The 17,677-nt window shown below is 45.9% G+C and overlaps 1 protein-coding gene across 4 annotated transcripts in view; it reads right to left on the reverse strand.

Annotated features, from left to right (window-relative positions):
- RBFOX1 (RNA binding fox-1 homolog 1) overlaps positions 1–17,677 on the reverse strand; it is a 2,058,026-nt gene that overhangs the window by 1,570,467 nt on the left and 469,882 nt on the right. For all 4 annotated transcript variants that reach the window (XM_036309606.1, XM_036309603.1, XM_036309602.1 and 1 more), the window contains exon 3: positions 4,389–4,421. In XM_036309606.1, the coding sequence (XP_036165499.1) occupies positions 4,389–4,421 (33 nt within the window). The remainder of the gene's footprint in view (positions 1–4,388; positions 4,422–17,677) is intronic.

A 17,677-nucleotide genomic window follows, 5' to 3' on the forward strand; every position in this document is an offset into this window, starting at 1 on the left:
TGCCTCCTCTGGGAAGCCTCCATGGATACCCTTCTCCAATCTTAGGCTCTCATATTTGAACCCAGATACAAAAACTTATTGAAAATGCAGCAGGACTTGTGGAGAGGGCTTCACTCTTATAAGAACCCTGGCTCTCATGAAACAAATGATACTATAGCATTTATGATTTACCCGCCCTCCCCCCCCAGTATTGAGCCATATACTCTTTGAGAGTATGAATGGGTGTCAAACTTGTATGTGTATCCCAGTGCTCAGGGCTTTGCCCAGAATACAATAGCTGTCTCTCACATGTCCATCAAACTTACTAAACACCAATCGTATTTCTAACTAAGAATTCTTGGTCCTTGAATTAAGATCTGATGATTATTTGAGCTTCTTTAAATATTCTTTTGAGCTGGCTTCAAAGACAGAAAAGACTATCAAAGTGTGATTGGGTAAAGCTAGACCAGGCCAAGAGAGCTCCTTGGGAAGTATTGCTGATCTTCAAGTAGACCTGCCCTTGGGAGGATCAAAGAGGGCCATTCACTCCATGTGAATTAAGTCATGTAAGTAAACTTCTGCCTGGTCAAGGTCTGGGTCAGCCACGACGTACAATCATCGGAGCAAGTTTTCAAAGCCATGGGTCTCAAAATTAATTGCTAATTAGGTTATTTATTAATTGTGTTACTTTACACAAGAGATAAAAGATGAGGGTTGTCTGAGGAAGCAAAATAATTCCTGAACATCTGCTTTGTGCAGATTATCAAATGTACAATTCAAACCATTATTTTGGGATGGGTTTCATTATTCCTATTTAACTGATAAGAGGCTCTTGATCAGTTAAGTGACTGGACCATAGGCACATAACTTGCACGTGGTGGACCCATGAGTCATATCTTATCTACAAGACTCCAAAGCTCACCCTCTTTCCACTGGAACCCTCTTGGTGCAAGAGCTCAATTTTGCCTTGTAAATGTTCTGGCCTCTCAAGTGACTTGGAATGGCCAGGACAAAACAAAACAAAACAAAAACAAACAACCAGTCCCTTCTCAAAAGCACTGTTTTCTGCAGCCCCCAATCTGCTTTCCTGAGAACCAGGACTGAGACAGGAAAAATAAATGATTCCTTGGCAGGAAAAAGGGATTGGTGGGAGGGAGAGTCTACCTATGCTTCCTGAAGCCCACTGGGTTTTGCTACCTGGGTAGCTTGCCATTGCAATTATTTGGGATAGCAAAACTGTAATATCAATCAATCTCAGTGTGACTGCTTTGCCATGAAATAGGAGCAGGCCAATTTATCAAAATTGAAGCTCTCCACTGGGTTTATATCACCATTAAACTATCAACAGGAAATCATTAAGGTGAGGCAAGAAACCAACTGGTAACTGAAAAGAAGTGATTTTTTTAAAAACATCTTTGCTTGCAACCTTCTTTGTTTGGCTGTCAGCAAAGCCACCGTGGGGCTGGGTCTCAGATCTTTGTGTTAATGTGCAGTTGGTGGCAGAGAGAACTGAGATGTAGGCATTTGCAATGCAATGGCTGTGCCCAGGTTACTTGGTTCTCTCTCAGCAGGGCAAGCTGCGTGACGATAAATAGGGGGGGAAATGTGTATGCATTTGTGCGATAAAACAGGCTTAATGATTCTGAAGGGGAAAGAGTCCATGAGACATACAGTAGCAACTTAGGAACAAAATGGAACCATGCAGGGCCAATTAATGTGCAAATACGTGTGTGCTGAACTTGCATTCCATTCATCATGTGGACATGGAAATTGGGCCATTTATCTGTTATATTATGTATGTGACATCTTAGTTTGGTTCTTACAGGCTGCTTGGGGACAAAGGGCCATGTGCTTTGCTGTTAGCAGAGGGAATTTTAGATAAATTCTTCAGCTGTCATAAACATCACTGGGCAGAATTTGGTCAGAAGATAAAGCTCTTTCCTCTGCAGGATTTGAACATTTCTCAATAGTCCATGTGCCATCTTATTAAAACTGTGTGTGGTGCATATGCCATGAAAAATTACTGGCACAAACAGCTTGCTGTCATGTTTTCAAAGTCCAGATTTAGCAAACGTTATTCACATATTCACTGTCAATCTGCAGAGAGAAAGGGAACTGGCAAAGCCATTCTTTCTCACTGATTCTGTGTGTTTGCAATTCATCTTGCTTCCCTTTACCCAGTGTTTCCTCCACAGGTGGGGTTTGTTCTGCTTAAATTACAACTGTTGGCCTATACTTAGGGGGGAAAGAAAGATATCTGGGAAGGAAAAGGACCCCACAAAAGCACTTCTCCAGAGCCACTATTATTTACCTAACAAAGCCTGCCATGAATATGGATCATGCACTAAATAATGGTGATTGCTTGCTTTGATGAATTGCCATTAGAAATTCAATTAATAAAATGTTACCTCCCTGCAGTAGTGCCAAAAAATATGGTCTGGCTGCAGCAATTACAATTCAGCCTTATAAACAACTAGAGGCCCAGTGCATAAAATTTGTGCACTGGTAGGGCCCCTAGCAGCTTCCAGCTGCTGGCTGGGGCCTCCCTCCCTTTCCCTGGCTGGCCCTGCCCCCTGGTTGAACTCCTGGACAACTCCCAGTCAAGGTGACAATTTGCATACTATGCTTTTATTATATAGGATGGCTAGGAGAAAGAAAAAGTTGGAGTGATTTTTTTTGCTCTATCTGGGAAATGGGAGTCTGGAGTAAAAATGAATGAATAAATGAATGAAAGAATGAAGGTTATTTTTGATCTGCAGTTTTGTCTATATACTGAGCATTGCTACACTTCCTCATTTCCTCCATACCACCTGTTCATCTTTCTTTTTCATTATCCTGTTTTATACTTTTTATTGTTTGTGGTTCTTTTTTTTTTTGCAAGCAGCTTTATTTTTTTCTTAAATACAAATTACCTAATATACAGTACATCTATCTTACAAGTAGCACTATACATTTAACATGTGATGGTTACCTATGTAACCACATCCAGATGAAGGTATTGCATATTCCTCATCACCTAACAAGTTCTCTTGTGCCTGACACAGACATAACCTCTATTGTTACTTTTATCACCAGAGAGGAGTGTGTTTGCATATGTGTGTAAATAAAACTATACAGGGTGTGTTCTTTCCTACTGATATTTTTTCACCAACACCTCTGAGATTCATACAGGCTGTTTCATATATCTATAGATAATTCTTTTTTTATTGTTGTCTTGAATTGCATGAATATACCACAATTTATTTACCTATTATTCCCTTAATGGACATTTGGTTTGTTTCTAGTTTGGAGCTGTGATAAATAAAGCTTCTATGAAAATTATTACATATATTTATTGGTAGATATAAGCAGTCATTTCTCTTGGGCACATAAGTAGGAGTAGAATTGTTAGATCATTAAGCACTATTTCCCCAATGTTTAAAGTATTTCAATTCTCCAAAAGTCCATTTTTAAATCTGAAAAATGGATATAACAAATATCCTGACATTGAAAAGAGGCGACATATGTAAAGGTGTTTAATTGTTGACTGGTGCTTTAAAAAGCCAAATGTGGCACAAATGTGAGACTTCCTAGGGGAAGATGGAAGTTTGCAGGAAGTGATAGCTGTCCGTGGTGCTGACCACAGTGCCTGAGACCTATTCAGGTCTAATCTAGTTTCCAGCAATCAGGCCTTAAGGAGGTGTGGAGCTAACATTTATTGCACACCCACTATGCACCAGGCCATGATTTGAGTGAGACCTGGTTCATGTTTTGTTATGCACTGAATGTTGAAATCCTAACCCCCAGTGTGATGGTATTAGGAGACGGGGCCTTTGGGAAGTAATTAGATCATGAGAGTGGAGGCCTGATGAATAGAATTAGTGCCCTTTATCGGAAGTGAACTTTCTACCTATTCTTCCTGTACAATTCCCAATGGATGGTAACCTTGCGGCTGACTTCTGACCAGCAACTTTTAAAAATTATTTGCCTATGTTTTCAGTATCAGCCATAGTTTTCTTCATGCCCTGAGGATGCTCAGGGAGAGGAACAGGATGAGGCGGGGATGGAAAGCACCACAGACAGAGGGAGGAGTCACTGCCAAAGCAAAGGCTTGTCTCAATGGAGCAAGAATCGTATCGGGTATATACAGACAGACCCTGAGGCCACCATGACAGCAACGAGCAGGAGACCCAGCTGTGAGACCATTAGCCGTCTTTACCAGGCTACTCAGCACACACTCCACCATGAAGTCCAGCACAGGGGCCAGGTTAGCCCCAAACTCAGAAGCACAGGGACAACCAGGTAAGAGCACAGCATCCAACCATCAGAGGTCATACAGAGGAGTTACAGCCAGACACCGATTTCCCTGCACCTCAAAACAGAATCATTCAAAATGCCCTCCAAAGTGACAGGAAGACCACATTTCCTACCTCGGCGTTGCTGGCAGCCAGGCTTGCCGAAACCTGCAAGTTAAAGAAAACAAAGACATTAGGATTGATTCAACAAGAAGGTAATTGGATTAATTGTCTTTTTAAAGGAACTGGCATCAATAATTTGTTTTGACCTGAGGGGGACAATGGGTGCCACACACACACACACACACACACACACACACACACACACAGGGCACTTTTGCTTCTACCAGGCAGAGCAACAAGATTTGTTTTTCCGGTCCTGTGTTTAAGGTGAAGAGGATAATTAATATTTTTAACACATTATAACAATCTTGCCAGGAAAAAAAGGGGAAGGCCGTGTGCAGTGCCCATGCACTGATCATGATTAAGTGAACACTGAGAAAGCAAAAGCATTGAAGGCATTTTTGAGGGTTTCTTTTTCCTTAACATTTTTTTGTTTTTGTTGATCCTCACCAGAGGATATTTTTTCCATTGATTTTTAGAGAGAGTGGAATGGAGGGAGGGCTGGAGAGAGAGAAACATTGATGTGAGAGAGACACATCAATTGGTTGCTTCCTGCAGGTGTCCCACCCGGGGTCAGGGATTGAACCTGCAAACCAGGTATGTGCCCTTGATGGGGAATCAAACCTGTGATTTTTTGGTGTGAGGGCTCATGCTCTAACCACTGAGAACACTGGCCAGAACTTCCCTTAAAGTTTTGAGTCAGTGTTATGAGAAGGTAGAATTACTAAGTACAGCAACAATAGCCTTCTTTTTTCTTTTTTTTTCACAATGTGCACAATTTTGTGCAGCCAAGACTGGTGCCTGACAATGTGCCAAATTTTAACATTTATTGTCTCATTTAATCCCTGGAACAACTTTTATTACTCCCATTTCACTGGTGGCAACATTGGCTTAGATCATTTAAATCATTTCACAAAGCCCAGAAAGTTATTCACTAGAGGAAATTAGTCTTAAGCCCAAGATAAAGACATGTAGACCCAGACTTGTATTCATAGCCCATTCTGTATCAAAGGATTTGCTGTGGACACCATCCACCATTGCTCACATGTGCCTTAGAAGGGATCTCCTGGCTGGGGCAGATAACTTCTTGCCTTGCAACTTTCTTATACCTGGGGTTGACCTGGCCAACTTCAGTCATATATTCCTACCAGACCACTATACATCGAATTGTCCCTCCCTCATAATTTATGAAACTCTGATCCCATATGTGGTATTTAGAGATGGGGCTCTTGGGAGGTAATTAGGTTTAGAGAAGCTCATAGGGCAGGGCCCTCATGGTGGGATTACTGTTCTATCAGAAGAGACACCAAAGAGTGCTGCCTTTGCCTCCAGTTCCTCCCTCTCTTCCCCTGAGTGCACTGAGGAAAGGTCATATGAGGACACAGAAGGGAGGAGGCCACCCACAAACAAGGAGAGGGCTCTCACCAACACCCACACTGCTGGCTCCTTGATTTGGACTTCCGGTCTCCAGAACTGTGAGAAATAAATTTCTATTGTCTAATTGGCCCAGTCTCTGGTGCTCTGTCATGGCAGCCCAAGCTGACGGAGACAGGGACCAGCACATGCTCACAGCGGTGTATGCAGCAGAGGCCCTAGGAAGGTATGGTTTCCCAGGTTAGCCGACCTGTACTTCACACTGGCCCCCCTCTCAGCACCACCTCTCTCGGCTCACTTCAAGGTCTCAGACCAGCCTTCACCTAAGCCATTAGCCCCAGAGGCAGCTCAGATGGAGCCTGTTGCCCACAGGGCAGCTTTCATGCACCATTAGCTTCCTAAACAGTAGGGCAGCCTTCAGACTGACTTAGGCCAAGAAAGTCCATTAGCTATGGCCCGAGGCTTGCCAAGCCATGAATCCAGGAGCCAGGCTGGAGAAACACTCCAGAGTGTGATGAATGTCAGGGTCCTGAGCCTGCCCTCCCCACTCTCCTCTGCAGCCCATTCAGAGCTGGGGTTGGGAGAGCAAGCAGCTGATTCCCAAGCAATCGTTTGTTTGTGAGCTTTCCCTGCTGACAACTAACAGGAACATGGGATGGACAGTGTGATATTCAGAAGCTATAGGTCATAAGCAGGAGGCTCTCCCTGCTTCCAGAGCACCTGTGCGACAGTTCTCCACAGACCTCTCTGATTTCCTCCCCTTCATAATCTTATGCATGTCTCCAAACTGCATTTTCAGTTGTGTGACCTCTCTCATTCCCCCCTATTAAGCAAGCCCAGGTGTTGCATATACCTTAGGTAAATGAAAACAGAGAGTGATGGATGTGGCTATTCATTGCAGCAATACCTTTCTAAAAAATGTTTAAATATGTACAGAATCAAATAATAGCTAGAATACCGGGTTTGAACTCTCAAATATCTACAGGGACCAGAAAAGTAATAAAAGTGTATAAAGCAGGCTGCCTGTAAGATAGTAGGGAAGGTTGGGGCCTGTGTGCAAGTTCGGTGGCTTACTCCACCTAAAACCATTTGCATTCAGTTTATAATGGGCAACATGTGGTTCTAGGCAAACAAAACACATATGTTAGTCCAGATGTGGCTGTTGGATTTCCAGTTTATGATCTTCTAAGTCAGTGGTTCTCAACCTTGGCTGAGGCCCAGAAATCAGGATTTTAAAGAGATTCCCAGGTGATTCTAATGTGCAGCCAAGGTTGAGAACCACTGCTCTAAGTCAAACAGATTATGATACATCATATTATAAATATTATGCAGCAGTTTCAATGAATGGAGTAGATCCTAACATTTTGACATGAAAAAATTCTACAACACATACTGTTAAGGAGAGCATATAGATCAGTACACACATCAATTGGTTGTCTTCAGTATGCTCTCCAACTGGGGATCAAACTGCAACCCTGGTAGGTGCACTGACCGGGAATCAAATCTGCAATACTTTGGGTGCACGGGACAACACTCAGCCAACTGAGCCACACTGGCTGGGCAAGGCCAGTCTTGATAAACTTTCTCTTTCTCTGAATTATTTGAATTTTTCATTGAGGATATATCCATGTATTATTTGTCAAATTGAACATATATTTAAAATAAGATATAAATAAAGCTATATATGTCCTCAATATTAATAAGGGACTTTATAGAAATATTGGCCTTTCCTCATTCAAGAAGAGACTGAAAACAACTTCCTTACCCACTCACATCTGTATATATAGAGACACAGAGTAGAAGATGACACAGAGCATATGGTACAATAGGGAATGGTAAGGCTTGTGGCCAATGGGAGATATATCATATTTCATTTATGGTTTATAGTTCTACATATTAGATATTTATATGAAAAGCAAGTAGTGAGAGTTACTGGACCCTCCATATACTACATCCGGGGTTGATTGTATAGTCATGATTATGTTAGATCCACTTCCAATAAGCTCAGGGCTGGTTTAGGAATGTGGCACTTATGGAGTTCAGGCCTGTCTGTGATCCACCGTGGCATCCGAGGCAGCCAGAATGGACTGTGGAGGCAGTTGGAGGAGTGAGGGCTCTTTAAGGCCTGCAGGTGCTAGTCTAAGGTGTTTGGCTTTTATCTTGTCAGCAGCAGCAGCCATCAGAGGGCCTCCAGCGGGGGCTGACATGATTAGAGCCACGTTTGAGGTGGCCGTTCTGTGGAACAGTGCAAGGCACACAGGGATGCAGCAAACTCCTGGCAGGACGTCCCTTAATGCTTTGTGCCAGTGGTTTCCCTTCCCTTTAATCATTTCCTTCTTCTTCACTAGGTTTGTTTGAAATTGCAAAGGCCAACATTAAGGGTTTCCTCCTCACTTGCGCTAGGAAGTTGGTGTGTGTGGCTCAGCACCGCCTCGTCTGCCACTTTTTCAGATGGGGAAACTGAGCTTTCTTCTCCTGAGGCCACACTAGGGAGGGTCAGAGATAGGGCCTAAACCCAGGTCAGACTCCAACACTGCCTTCAAAGCCTACCCAGGGATTTTGCTCACACAATGGAGAGATGGTTTCCCTCCTGGGACTTCCCACAAGTTAATAGATATCAGGATGGAGTTCATTGCTAGAGGGGCAGCTACTGCTCAAGCAAACCCACGCAGTCTCCTCTACACCTGTGGCTGAGATGCTCAAATACCATTGGGGCTCTGTTGCTCAAAACTCTCCAATCTTCTGTGCTGAGCATGTTGGGGTACAACTCTCTTACGTTTGCAAAGGTAGGGGTCAACATGACCCCTACCTTTTTTGTTTGCATGAGATAGAAACAACTCAAAATGGCTTAAGGACACAATTGAATTTTATTAGCTCATTCAACTGATCGAGCTCACTTTAGATGGATACAGAAAAGGATCAAATCTTACTTCTCTGATAAGTAGAAGAGCAGGGAATGGAGCCCAGGTCTCTACGATTAGATGCAGCTCTCTGCAAGGCCCAGCAACACTCCCATGCAAAAATCCAGGAACACAGTAATTATTCTTGGTTTCCTGGCTGAATGTTACCCCATTCTGATCTCATTGAATGATGCCCATTCTCTGCCTTCCTATCCTCTCATCCCCTGCCCTCCTCCAGGATTCAAGGCAGGATGTTCCCATGGCTGTGCTGAGGATGCCACAGTGCCCTGCCAGGCAGAAGATGGAGAGTAATCATATTCCTCCTCACACACTACCCTGTTGGGCCTTCAGATTTGTGTCCACATCCACAGATGGCACCGCTGTTATTTGCTGTTAGTGTCACCTAAATTCCAAGTAGAGAGGCCTACGAGGATGCTATTCCTGAGTCTGGGAGATTGCTTCTATGGATAGTTTTTCAAATGAAAGCATTAAATTTTCATGCTCTGTAGTCAACCACATGGTTTTTGCCAGGCTGCTAGGTTGTCTTGGGGTTAGATGAGTTTTTTACGAAAAGGTCCAACCCAGAACAGCACCAACATGGAGTCTTGCTCTTTCTACCCATCCTCCTTCCATCTTGCCTCCCTTCTCAGCGATGTGAGGACATCTCGGGAGGATACAGAGCTTCCCTGTTACCCGCAGGCACATGAATCCCAGTCTAGCTCAGTGTGAAACTTCAGTCCCACAGACAATGTAATGTTCGCTCCCCCATGCCCTCAACTATGCTGGCCAGGCTTTGACTAGAGGGATTAGTTGGAAGAATGAGTGGTCTTCTCTTTCCTGCCCTCTTAACCTTTGGTTTTCTGGTTCTAACGGCTGTCACGGAGCATATGGATTAGAGAAAAAGGGCAAATTCCTTTCCACTTGAACACACAACAAATCAGTTCATCTGGTATCAGTGCTGATTATCTGACCAATACCAATGGCTCATCGGTGCCCTCTGCATGGAAAGTTTCTAAATGCTGGCACCTTCATGGGGCACAGATAGCTTTTGGGAAGCCCTGTGGGGCAGACCTCCTATAATTATCAGAGACATCCAAGCTATGGTAACAAATAGAACCCAATTTATAATGGCTCAACACAATGGATATTCAACTCTTACTCACATAACAGCCCTAGATGGCCAGCTCACCTCCACATGATCATTCAGGGACTCAGGCTGAGAGGGGCCCTGCCCTCTTTAATATGTAGCTCCCAAAGTCACCATGGCTGTCTTCATCCCCACCAGCTAGAAGGAGGCGAATACATGGAGGAACAAGAGTAGGTATTTTTTTATGGACCGAAATAAAAAGTGGCATCATTTCAGCTCACATTCTATTGGCTGAAGCTCAGTCACATGGCCACCTATAATGGCAAGCTATATGTCAAGAGAAGATGGTTTTGGAGAACAGAGTTATTAGTACTGGCCACATCTCCTCACTACAGCACTGCCTTGCCTGATATCCCTTTACATCAGTGGTTCTCAACCTTGGCTGCACATTAGAATCACCTGGGAATCTTTTTAAAATCCTGATTTCTGGGCCTCATCCTCCGGAAATTCTGTATCTTTGTTATGGGGTGAGGCCACAACATTAGTAACAAAGAACCATGCTATACATGGTTCTCTGATAGAAAATCCACCTCTACTCAACCTCTTCTAATTCTCCTAGTGATATGATCCTGGTGGTATAATGAACAGTCTCTTGATACTGAGGTCCTTTCACCTTACATCTGGTCCTTCTGGGTGCCCATATGTCTTAAATCCAGCCCTTCCACAGTATCCTCTTAACCATCTCGCAACCAGCAGGTCCTTTTGCAAGAGCAAAGCAGAGACCCCATGACCTTTCTCCCCAATTTTCTTCTCCCCCTGCTATGCTCAAATAAGCAGAAAAGGGAATACATGGAGGAACACGAGTGGGTGGTTTTTATGGACCAGAACCAGAAGTGGCATCATTTCAGCTCACATTCTACTGGCTGGAGCTCAGTCTCTCAGCCACCTATAATGACAGGGGGGGCGGGGGGATGGGCTGGACATGGAGTCAAGCTGTATATCAGAGAACAGAACTAGAAGGCCTGGCCTCATCTCATATCCTATCAGCAAAGAAGCTGCATGAGCAGACTGAATCTTATTCTTTCTGGCTCCCCAAGGCCTACAAGAGGTCCCCTTGGAGCTCAGCTCTTCTTCAGGTTGACACTGATAATCCCCTCTCTCCTTGAATCCTGTCTGATCTTCTGCTTGTATATCTAGTCAATATTGCTAATAGCAGATCTGGTTTGTGCCCGCTCCAAGAGCCCTGAGGAGGTATTTGAACCCCATGATGTTTCGAGTATAAGAGATACTCTGAATTCCTTTGTCTCCAGTTAAGGTCCTAGTGACCTATTCTGGGACAACTGGGAACATTTTACAGCCCCCTTGACCAAAAGGGCCAGCCAACAGTTGTGCACTCTTCTGTAAATTGAGTCAGCTCTCTACTTAAATGAACCGGGTCATTTTCACTGTGTACACAAAATACCTTAAAGTCCTGTCAATAAAGACTGGTTAAGCAGAAAGGAAGTTTGGGCTATAGAATAAGATAAGTGGGATACCTGCAACTCAGCAGCTGGGTGGGTTTGGGGTCACCTCCCTTGTCTGAGAGCATTGAATGCCCTGTAAACTGGGACTGGGGAACCCTTCCCCATGGTGGTGATTCCATGTCATCTCTTTCATAGGAAACCCTAGCATCCCAGCATCCTACCTGCAATGTCTCATTCCCTGGACATAGAAGCTCTTAGCACAGTTGTAGAGTCATGTCCTAGATTCAAAATCTGCTTCTACCACTTTCTAGATACGTCATCTTGGGCACATGTGGTCCTTGAAAGTGGCTACATGTTCTTCTGGTGCTTCTTCCATTGAGAGGCGGGGTCTATGTTCCCGGCCTTGAATCTGGGTGGGCTCTAACACTGCCTGACTTGGATGACAGGAGGGGTGCTGTGCCTGTTTGGGGCCCAGCCTTAAAACACTAGCTGCTTCCTCTATTGCCCAGTGGGGCCCCGTCTAGGCACCCTCAGCTGCACATTGTGGATCTGACTTGTGAGACTGCCACACTGGAAAGGCCACATTTTGATGCTTTGATGGATAGTCCCAGCTGAGCCAAAGCTTACAGCCTCTGTCCAATGTGCCAACCACCTTGGACCTTCCGGGCAGTCCATCTGCCAGCTGAATGCCACGAAGAAACCTCAATCAGTCCATGTCCAGCACGCCTGCCTGGATTCCTGACCCACGAAACCTGGAGCTGTAATAAATGGTTGCTGTTTTGAGCCACTAAGTTTTGGGGTTCTTTTAGACACAGCAATAGGCGATCACAACAAAAGTACTTATCCTCTCTATGCCTGTCAGCTTATACTCATAAAATGAAAATGTAGTACATTTTTACAAGATTGTTCTAGGAATTAGGAAATAATATGTTCAAAGTGCCTGCACGGCTCCTGACATGCAGCGAGCAGTTCTATCTCTCCTTTCACAGACCATCAGCACCTGGGCTGCTCTTCCTGCGTTTCCATGGGCAACGGTCATGATGGACTGTCAAGTGATGGTTCTCAAAGCCCTCAATCTGAATTCCAGCCGGTAAAATGTGAATGGGCTGCTCAGGAGTGAGATACATCTGGGTTTATAAATCCCTGCCCTGCCACTAACAAGCTGTGCCCAGGCCCAGGGGAAAGCTACCTCCTCTCTGAGCCTCAGTTTCCTCCTTTAGAAAATGGACACAAGGGCCTATCTCCTTGCCTGTTTGGTGTGGGTTCAGTGGGCATGTCTGGCCTAGCACTGGAGATGGAGAATGAACAGCTGTCATCTTGGTTAGTTTGGCCTAGTAACTGGAATAGTGGCATCAGTCCTAGCACCCGATATTGTGAGCTCCCCTGCATTTAATAGAGCAGCTTGGGAACAGGCCCCTAAAGGGGTGTTTCCGAGTGCTGGCAGCCCCCCTCTCCTCCCATCCAGCCCCTCTGTTCTAGCCCAGGACTTGGTTCCAGCTGCTGAGCTGCTGGGTCTCAGCCCAGCTTCTCTAATGTGAGTGTAAAAAAGAAAAGAGCCCATTCATAGATGCTATTCACCACCACCCCCAAATTCTATAGGCCACAGACATGTCCAATAAACAGTGGCTCTTAAAATTATCCTAGAAAATGCACAAGGTTTCTCTTAATAACTCTCACTGTCAGAAAGGCAATGTTTACACGCACTTGCTTCATAATTCTGGCAGCTTGTGACCTAAGAATAGTTTTGCGCATGGTGCTGAACAACTGCCCCAGGTCTGTCTTACAGATGAGCCAGAGGCTGCAGGGCAGGGAGAGGAACCATAAAGCTGCCCATGGTGGGGAGGCGGAGCAGGGAGGGGCAGACCAATCCCTGCCCTTGGCTTGCCCTTGACGCCAGTGTATTTGGAAGGTTAAAGTAGTTACAGCCCTGGGTTGATGGGTGTCTGAGCTGTGACGAGCCCATCAGTCACTCTGACATGTGCTGGAAAACACGGAGAGATTGCAAACATTATCTGAAGCTTAATTATGAGGCAGAGAGGAGCTGGGTTGGTGTGCGAGGGAGTGCTGGGGCCTCCTAGTCTTTTCCCATTCTATCCACAATCTTTGGGAGAAGTTGCCGCCACTCCTGTCTCCTGCAAAGAGCCCCTGTTGCTTTCCGAGGCCAGGCTGCAGGATTAGAGAAGGCTCCCAGAGTGTTGCTTTCAGATTTCGCTCAGCAACCTGGATATGTAGCTGAAGATCTTTAAGATCTCCCCTCCCTTTGACCCAGTAATTCTGCTCTATCCCTAGGACATATTGGAAATATAACCAAAGCTTGTGGCACAAAATTGTTCTGTACAAAAAAATAATAATGAGTTGGAAACAACCTAGTTGTCCAACAATGAGGGATCGGCCTGGGGAGCCTAGCCAACCCCTTTCCATGGACAACTTACTATATAACTATAAAGTGATGGTCAAGCCAAGTTTGAAATAACATGAGAAATGCTTATATTAAGGGGGAAAGCCAGAATATAAATAACACACTACACAATCTCAATTATGTTAAAACATGACTAGAAGAAAACAGGGGAAGGGAATTGTAAAAATTAAGTATTTTTCTTTGGGAGGCAAAACTGGATATTTCATTTTTCTTCTCTTTTCTGTACTTTCCAAGATTGCTCTAGTCAACCAATGAACAGAAAGCAATTGTGCAGACACCATCCAGTTCCTGCCAGTCCTTTCGAATATTCTACCCATTTTCCAAGGATATCCTCTCCCGGGACCGGTGCACCCCAGAGCAAAGTGGGGCTGTGTGGCTCCGAATGGTACAAAGCAGAGAGATGAGGAGCTAACATTAGTTCTGCGCATGTCACGTGTCAGCCACTGTGCTGTGAGATTTATTTACACTTGCTCAGTCCCCAAAGCCTGCCAGGTAGGAGTATTATCACCCTTTCATCAGTGCTGTGGGGACTAAGAGCCTGGATAGGTTAGAGCAATTTTAGGACAACATAACAATTAAGAGTCAAGGTAGGGATGTAAGCTCAGATTGGCCGGACTCCAAAACCTGTTCCATTCCTTCCTTCACCATCAGCCACAGGTGGCGCCGCCTTAGCTGTAATAGCCCTTCCTTTGCAAGGCCCTCGGGGTAAAACTTGAGTTGCTATGGGAACATTCATGGACACCCTCACCCCTTCCCCAGGATCTCCTTTCTTCATGGTCACAGTACATGGATCCCATATTTAGAGATGCTTTCCCTTAGGTTAGAAAGCCATAACTCGCCTGGCTGCTGTGGCTCAGTAGTTGAGCATCAACCCATGAACCAAGAGGTCACCAGTTCGATTCCCGGTCAGGGCACATGCCTGGGTTGCAAGCTTGATCCCCAGTAGTGGGTGTGCAGGAGGCGGCTGATGGATGTTTCTATCTCTCTATCCCTCTCCCTTCCTTCTTTCTCTAAAAATCAATAAAAACATATTTTTAAAAGCTGTAACCCTAGCCTCTGCTTATAAGGCTGGGAGAGGTAACAGCATGAAGCCTGAACAAGACTGGGGGTGGAGGCTGGTGAAAGCACAGGCTGACCTGGGGTGTTTTTATGCTGGGAGGCTCAGCTTCAGCCAAACCACTTTGCTTAGAGGCCCCACCCTACACCCCTCACTTCTTGACAGGCCCGCCTAAGAGCACTCCCTCAACACTCATTTGCACAAGACTCTGTCCAGGTCCAGGTCCAGGTCCCACTCTGAGAGAATGGACCCCAGCAGGGAGGGAGGTCCTTCGGACAGGAGGAACAACCGTAGGGCAGAGGTTCGGGTCATGGACATGATGTGGGAAGGTCAAGGAGTTTTCTGCATAATCTACACTAATAAAAGAGAAACATGGAAATTGGTGTCACTCTGCTACACCCACCAGCCAATCAGAGCAACTATGCAAATTAGCCAAAGATGGTGGTTAATTTGCATACACAGGCGAGGAGCGAAGACTGAAGGCTCCAGCTGGAGTGAAGACTGAAGACTGAAGACTGAAGAGGCTTGTCTTCTCCCCTGCGGCCAGACCAAAAGCCTGGGTCCTGGGTGCTGGAGGAAAACCGGTGCCAGCAGCCAGGGGAAGGAAGGCCTATTGTGTGAATTTTCGTGCAACGGGCTTGGAATATTATACATAATGAAGAAAAGTTACAATTGACTCAGGATTATCCTGTGGGCTCTGAAAAACACTCTGCTCTCGGCATGTTTAAACATCACCTCAATCCTCATCACAGCTCCATGATGTAAATGCTCATTGCCCTCAATTTTGAAAACCATTGGTCAGAGAGGGGAAGCAATTAGCCCCAAATGGTCTGCCCTATAAGTGGCAGAATGGGAATCTGAACTCAGGTGGGTCTGTTAGAACCCTGTTCTCCCCACACAATATGGAGATATTTGCAAACCCACTGCCTGGGCAAGACACCTGCCTCCCACTCGCCGCTCCCAGCCACAGGCAGTCCTAAAGCACTGCACACGGACCCCAAGCTGCGGTTGCTCTGTCACCCCTGAATGCACATGCTCAATGACTCTTTTTAAAAGGACATAGTACTTACGGAGCCAAAATGAAAAGGACAGCATGAAGGAATGCTCAGCACCTCTGACGACACAGAGATGACATAATTTATGTTCCGATGCGACTGTCTGCTCTCCCCACTGCAAATCTCAAAACTGAGAAGCAGCTCGGTAATTGCTACAGCTGGGCTGGGCCCGCTTTTCTTATTACCTGGTCCTGCTCGGGGACTCCTGGGTGTTTCATCTCCTTTGGCAGGGCTGCAGGATTAGGACATCCCTGGCAGAGTGGAGACTGCCTCCGAAAACACACGGGAGAATTAAGGAGGAGGGCCCAGGAGGGGAGTCCTGGGGAAAGGTCCTCCTCGGGTAAGATGAACCTGCTGCTGGCGTTTGAAGGTTAAAGACAAAGCGCCCACTGTGTGCTCTAGATGAGCAGCTCATTGCTTAGAGGCCCTATCATTGGGCGATGATCTATAGAATTGGTCTCAATGGACACATATCCCTCTTGCCTGGTGTGGAACACAAGCTAGAGTCATAATTATAGTAGCTATCTGAGGGCAGGTCCACAAGCAAAGTGAGCAAAAAAGGAGGGATGAAGAAGGGCTGGGAAGGGGGGAGGTGGGCTGCATAGGAAATCCAGATGGACAGATATGGGAAGGTTTCAGGTGGCCACACCCAATGGCACCCTGCAGCCAGGTTGCACACCTGCTGGGCCAGCTTCTGCAGAGTCACCTTCTCTCCCACTCGGAGCTGGCTGTATCCCTGCCTGGTAGCTCCAGTCTGAACTCACACCTGCTCTGGGGCCCTTGGGAGATGGTGGGTGAATATAAGAGAGGTCAGGCATTGCACTCACCTGCTTAGGTTCAACCTCAGCCCTGCCCCTTACCATCTGTGTGAGCTGAGGCAAGTTGCCTAACCTCTCTGTGCCCTAGTTTCCTCATCTGTTAAATAACAACCATACATGGTTCTTCAAGGAGGAAATGTGGTCACGCACATACAGCATTTAGGACAGTCCTTGGTGCCAAGTAGAAATGCAATGTGTTGCCTGCTATCGTTACACAGCATTACTGTTATTACCATGTCCCCTGTTGCCTCTACTGCTGCTACATGGTTAAAAAACAGACACAATACTTAGCACACAAGATACTAGCACTTGGTATTTTTTTGTTCATTTCCTTTTTTCCTTTCTCTAAATAATGCCAAAGAATGGAGTAATGGAGTTACTGGGTCAAAGGACATAAGAGTGGGTATGTGTATGTGTGTGCCTGTGTGTGCCTGTGTGTGTGTGTGTGTGTGTGCGCACGCATGCGCGCACGCTTGCACATGTGCGTGTGTACCATGTGCTCTAATACACACAGTAGGGGCATGATTTCCTTCCTGGCAGGTAATTATCACTCCTGACTGCCCCCTTTCCTGCCCCCCACCCCTCCCCTCTGAGAGAGAGCTCAGAGCCGTTGACTCTCCTCCATCCTCATGCTTAGTCCAAGCACCATCCTCTCTTGTCCAGGGAAGCGGGATGTGACCACCTAACCAGGCAGTCCCACCCCCCTCGTCACCACTGAGGCTGCAGAGCCACAGAGAGCCCAGAACCCCCGCACTAGTTCAGAGTAAACAGGATTACTTGAGGTGGCGGGAACTGGTGGAGACAGAAGGTGTTTCAAAACTTAATCAAAAATTAATTAGAAAAAGAAACAAGCCAAAGGACAAACATCTGTGAGCTGAGGATGTGCAGAGGCAAACAAACCCGACAGACAGGCTCCGTGGGAGTGAGGAGCGGGTCCTGCTGGGAAGAGCTGGGACGCAGCCTCCGAGTTTACTCTTCGGAACTGATGACAGGGCAGGCCTAGCTCACAGACACGGAGTCGGGTGGCCTGGGATCACACAGAAGCAACAGGGAAGCCGCGTGTCAGGCGATGCTAATGAATAATCATCAGAACACAGGCTGGCCATGCCTCTGAGTGAGGAGGGGCCA

This window comes from Myotis myotis, unplaced genomic scaffold (genome assembly GCF_014108235.1).
Source record: "Myotis myotis isolate mMyoMyo1 unplaced genomic scaffold, mMyoMyo1.p scaffold_m19_p_5, whole genome shotgun sequence".
Classification (NCBI taxonomy): Eukaryota; Metazoa; Chordata; class Mammalia; order Chiroptera; family Vespertilionidae; genus Myotis; species Myotis myotis.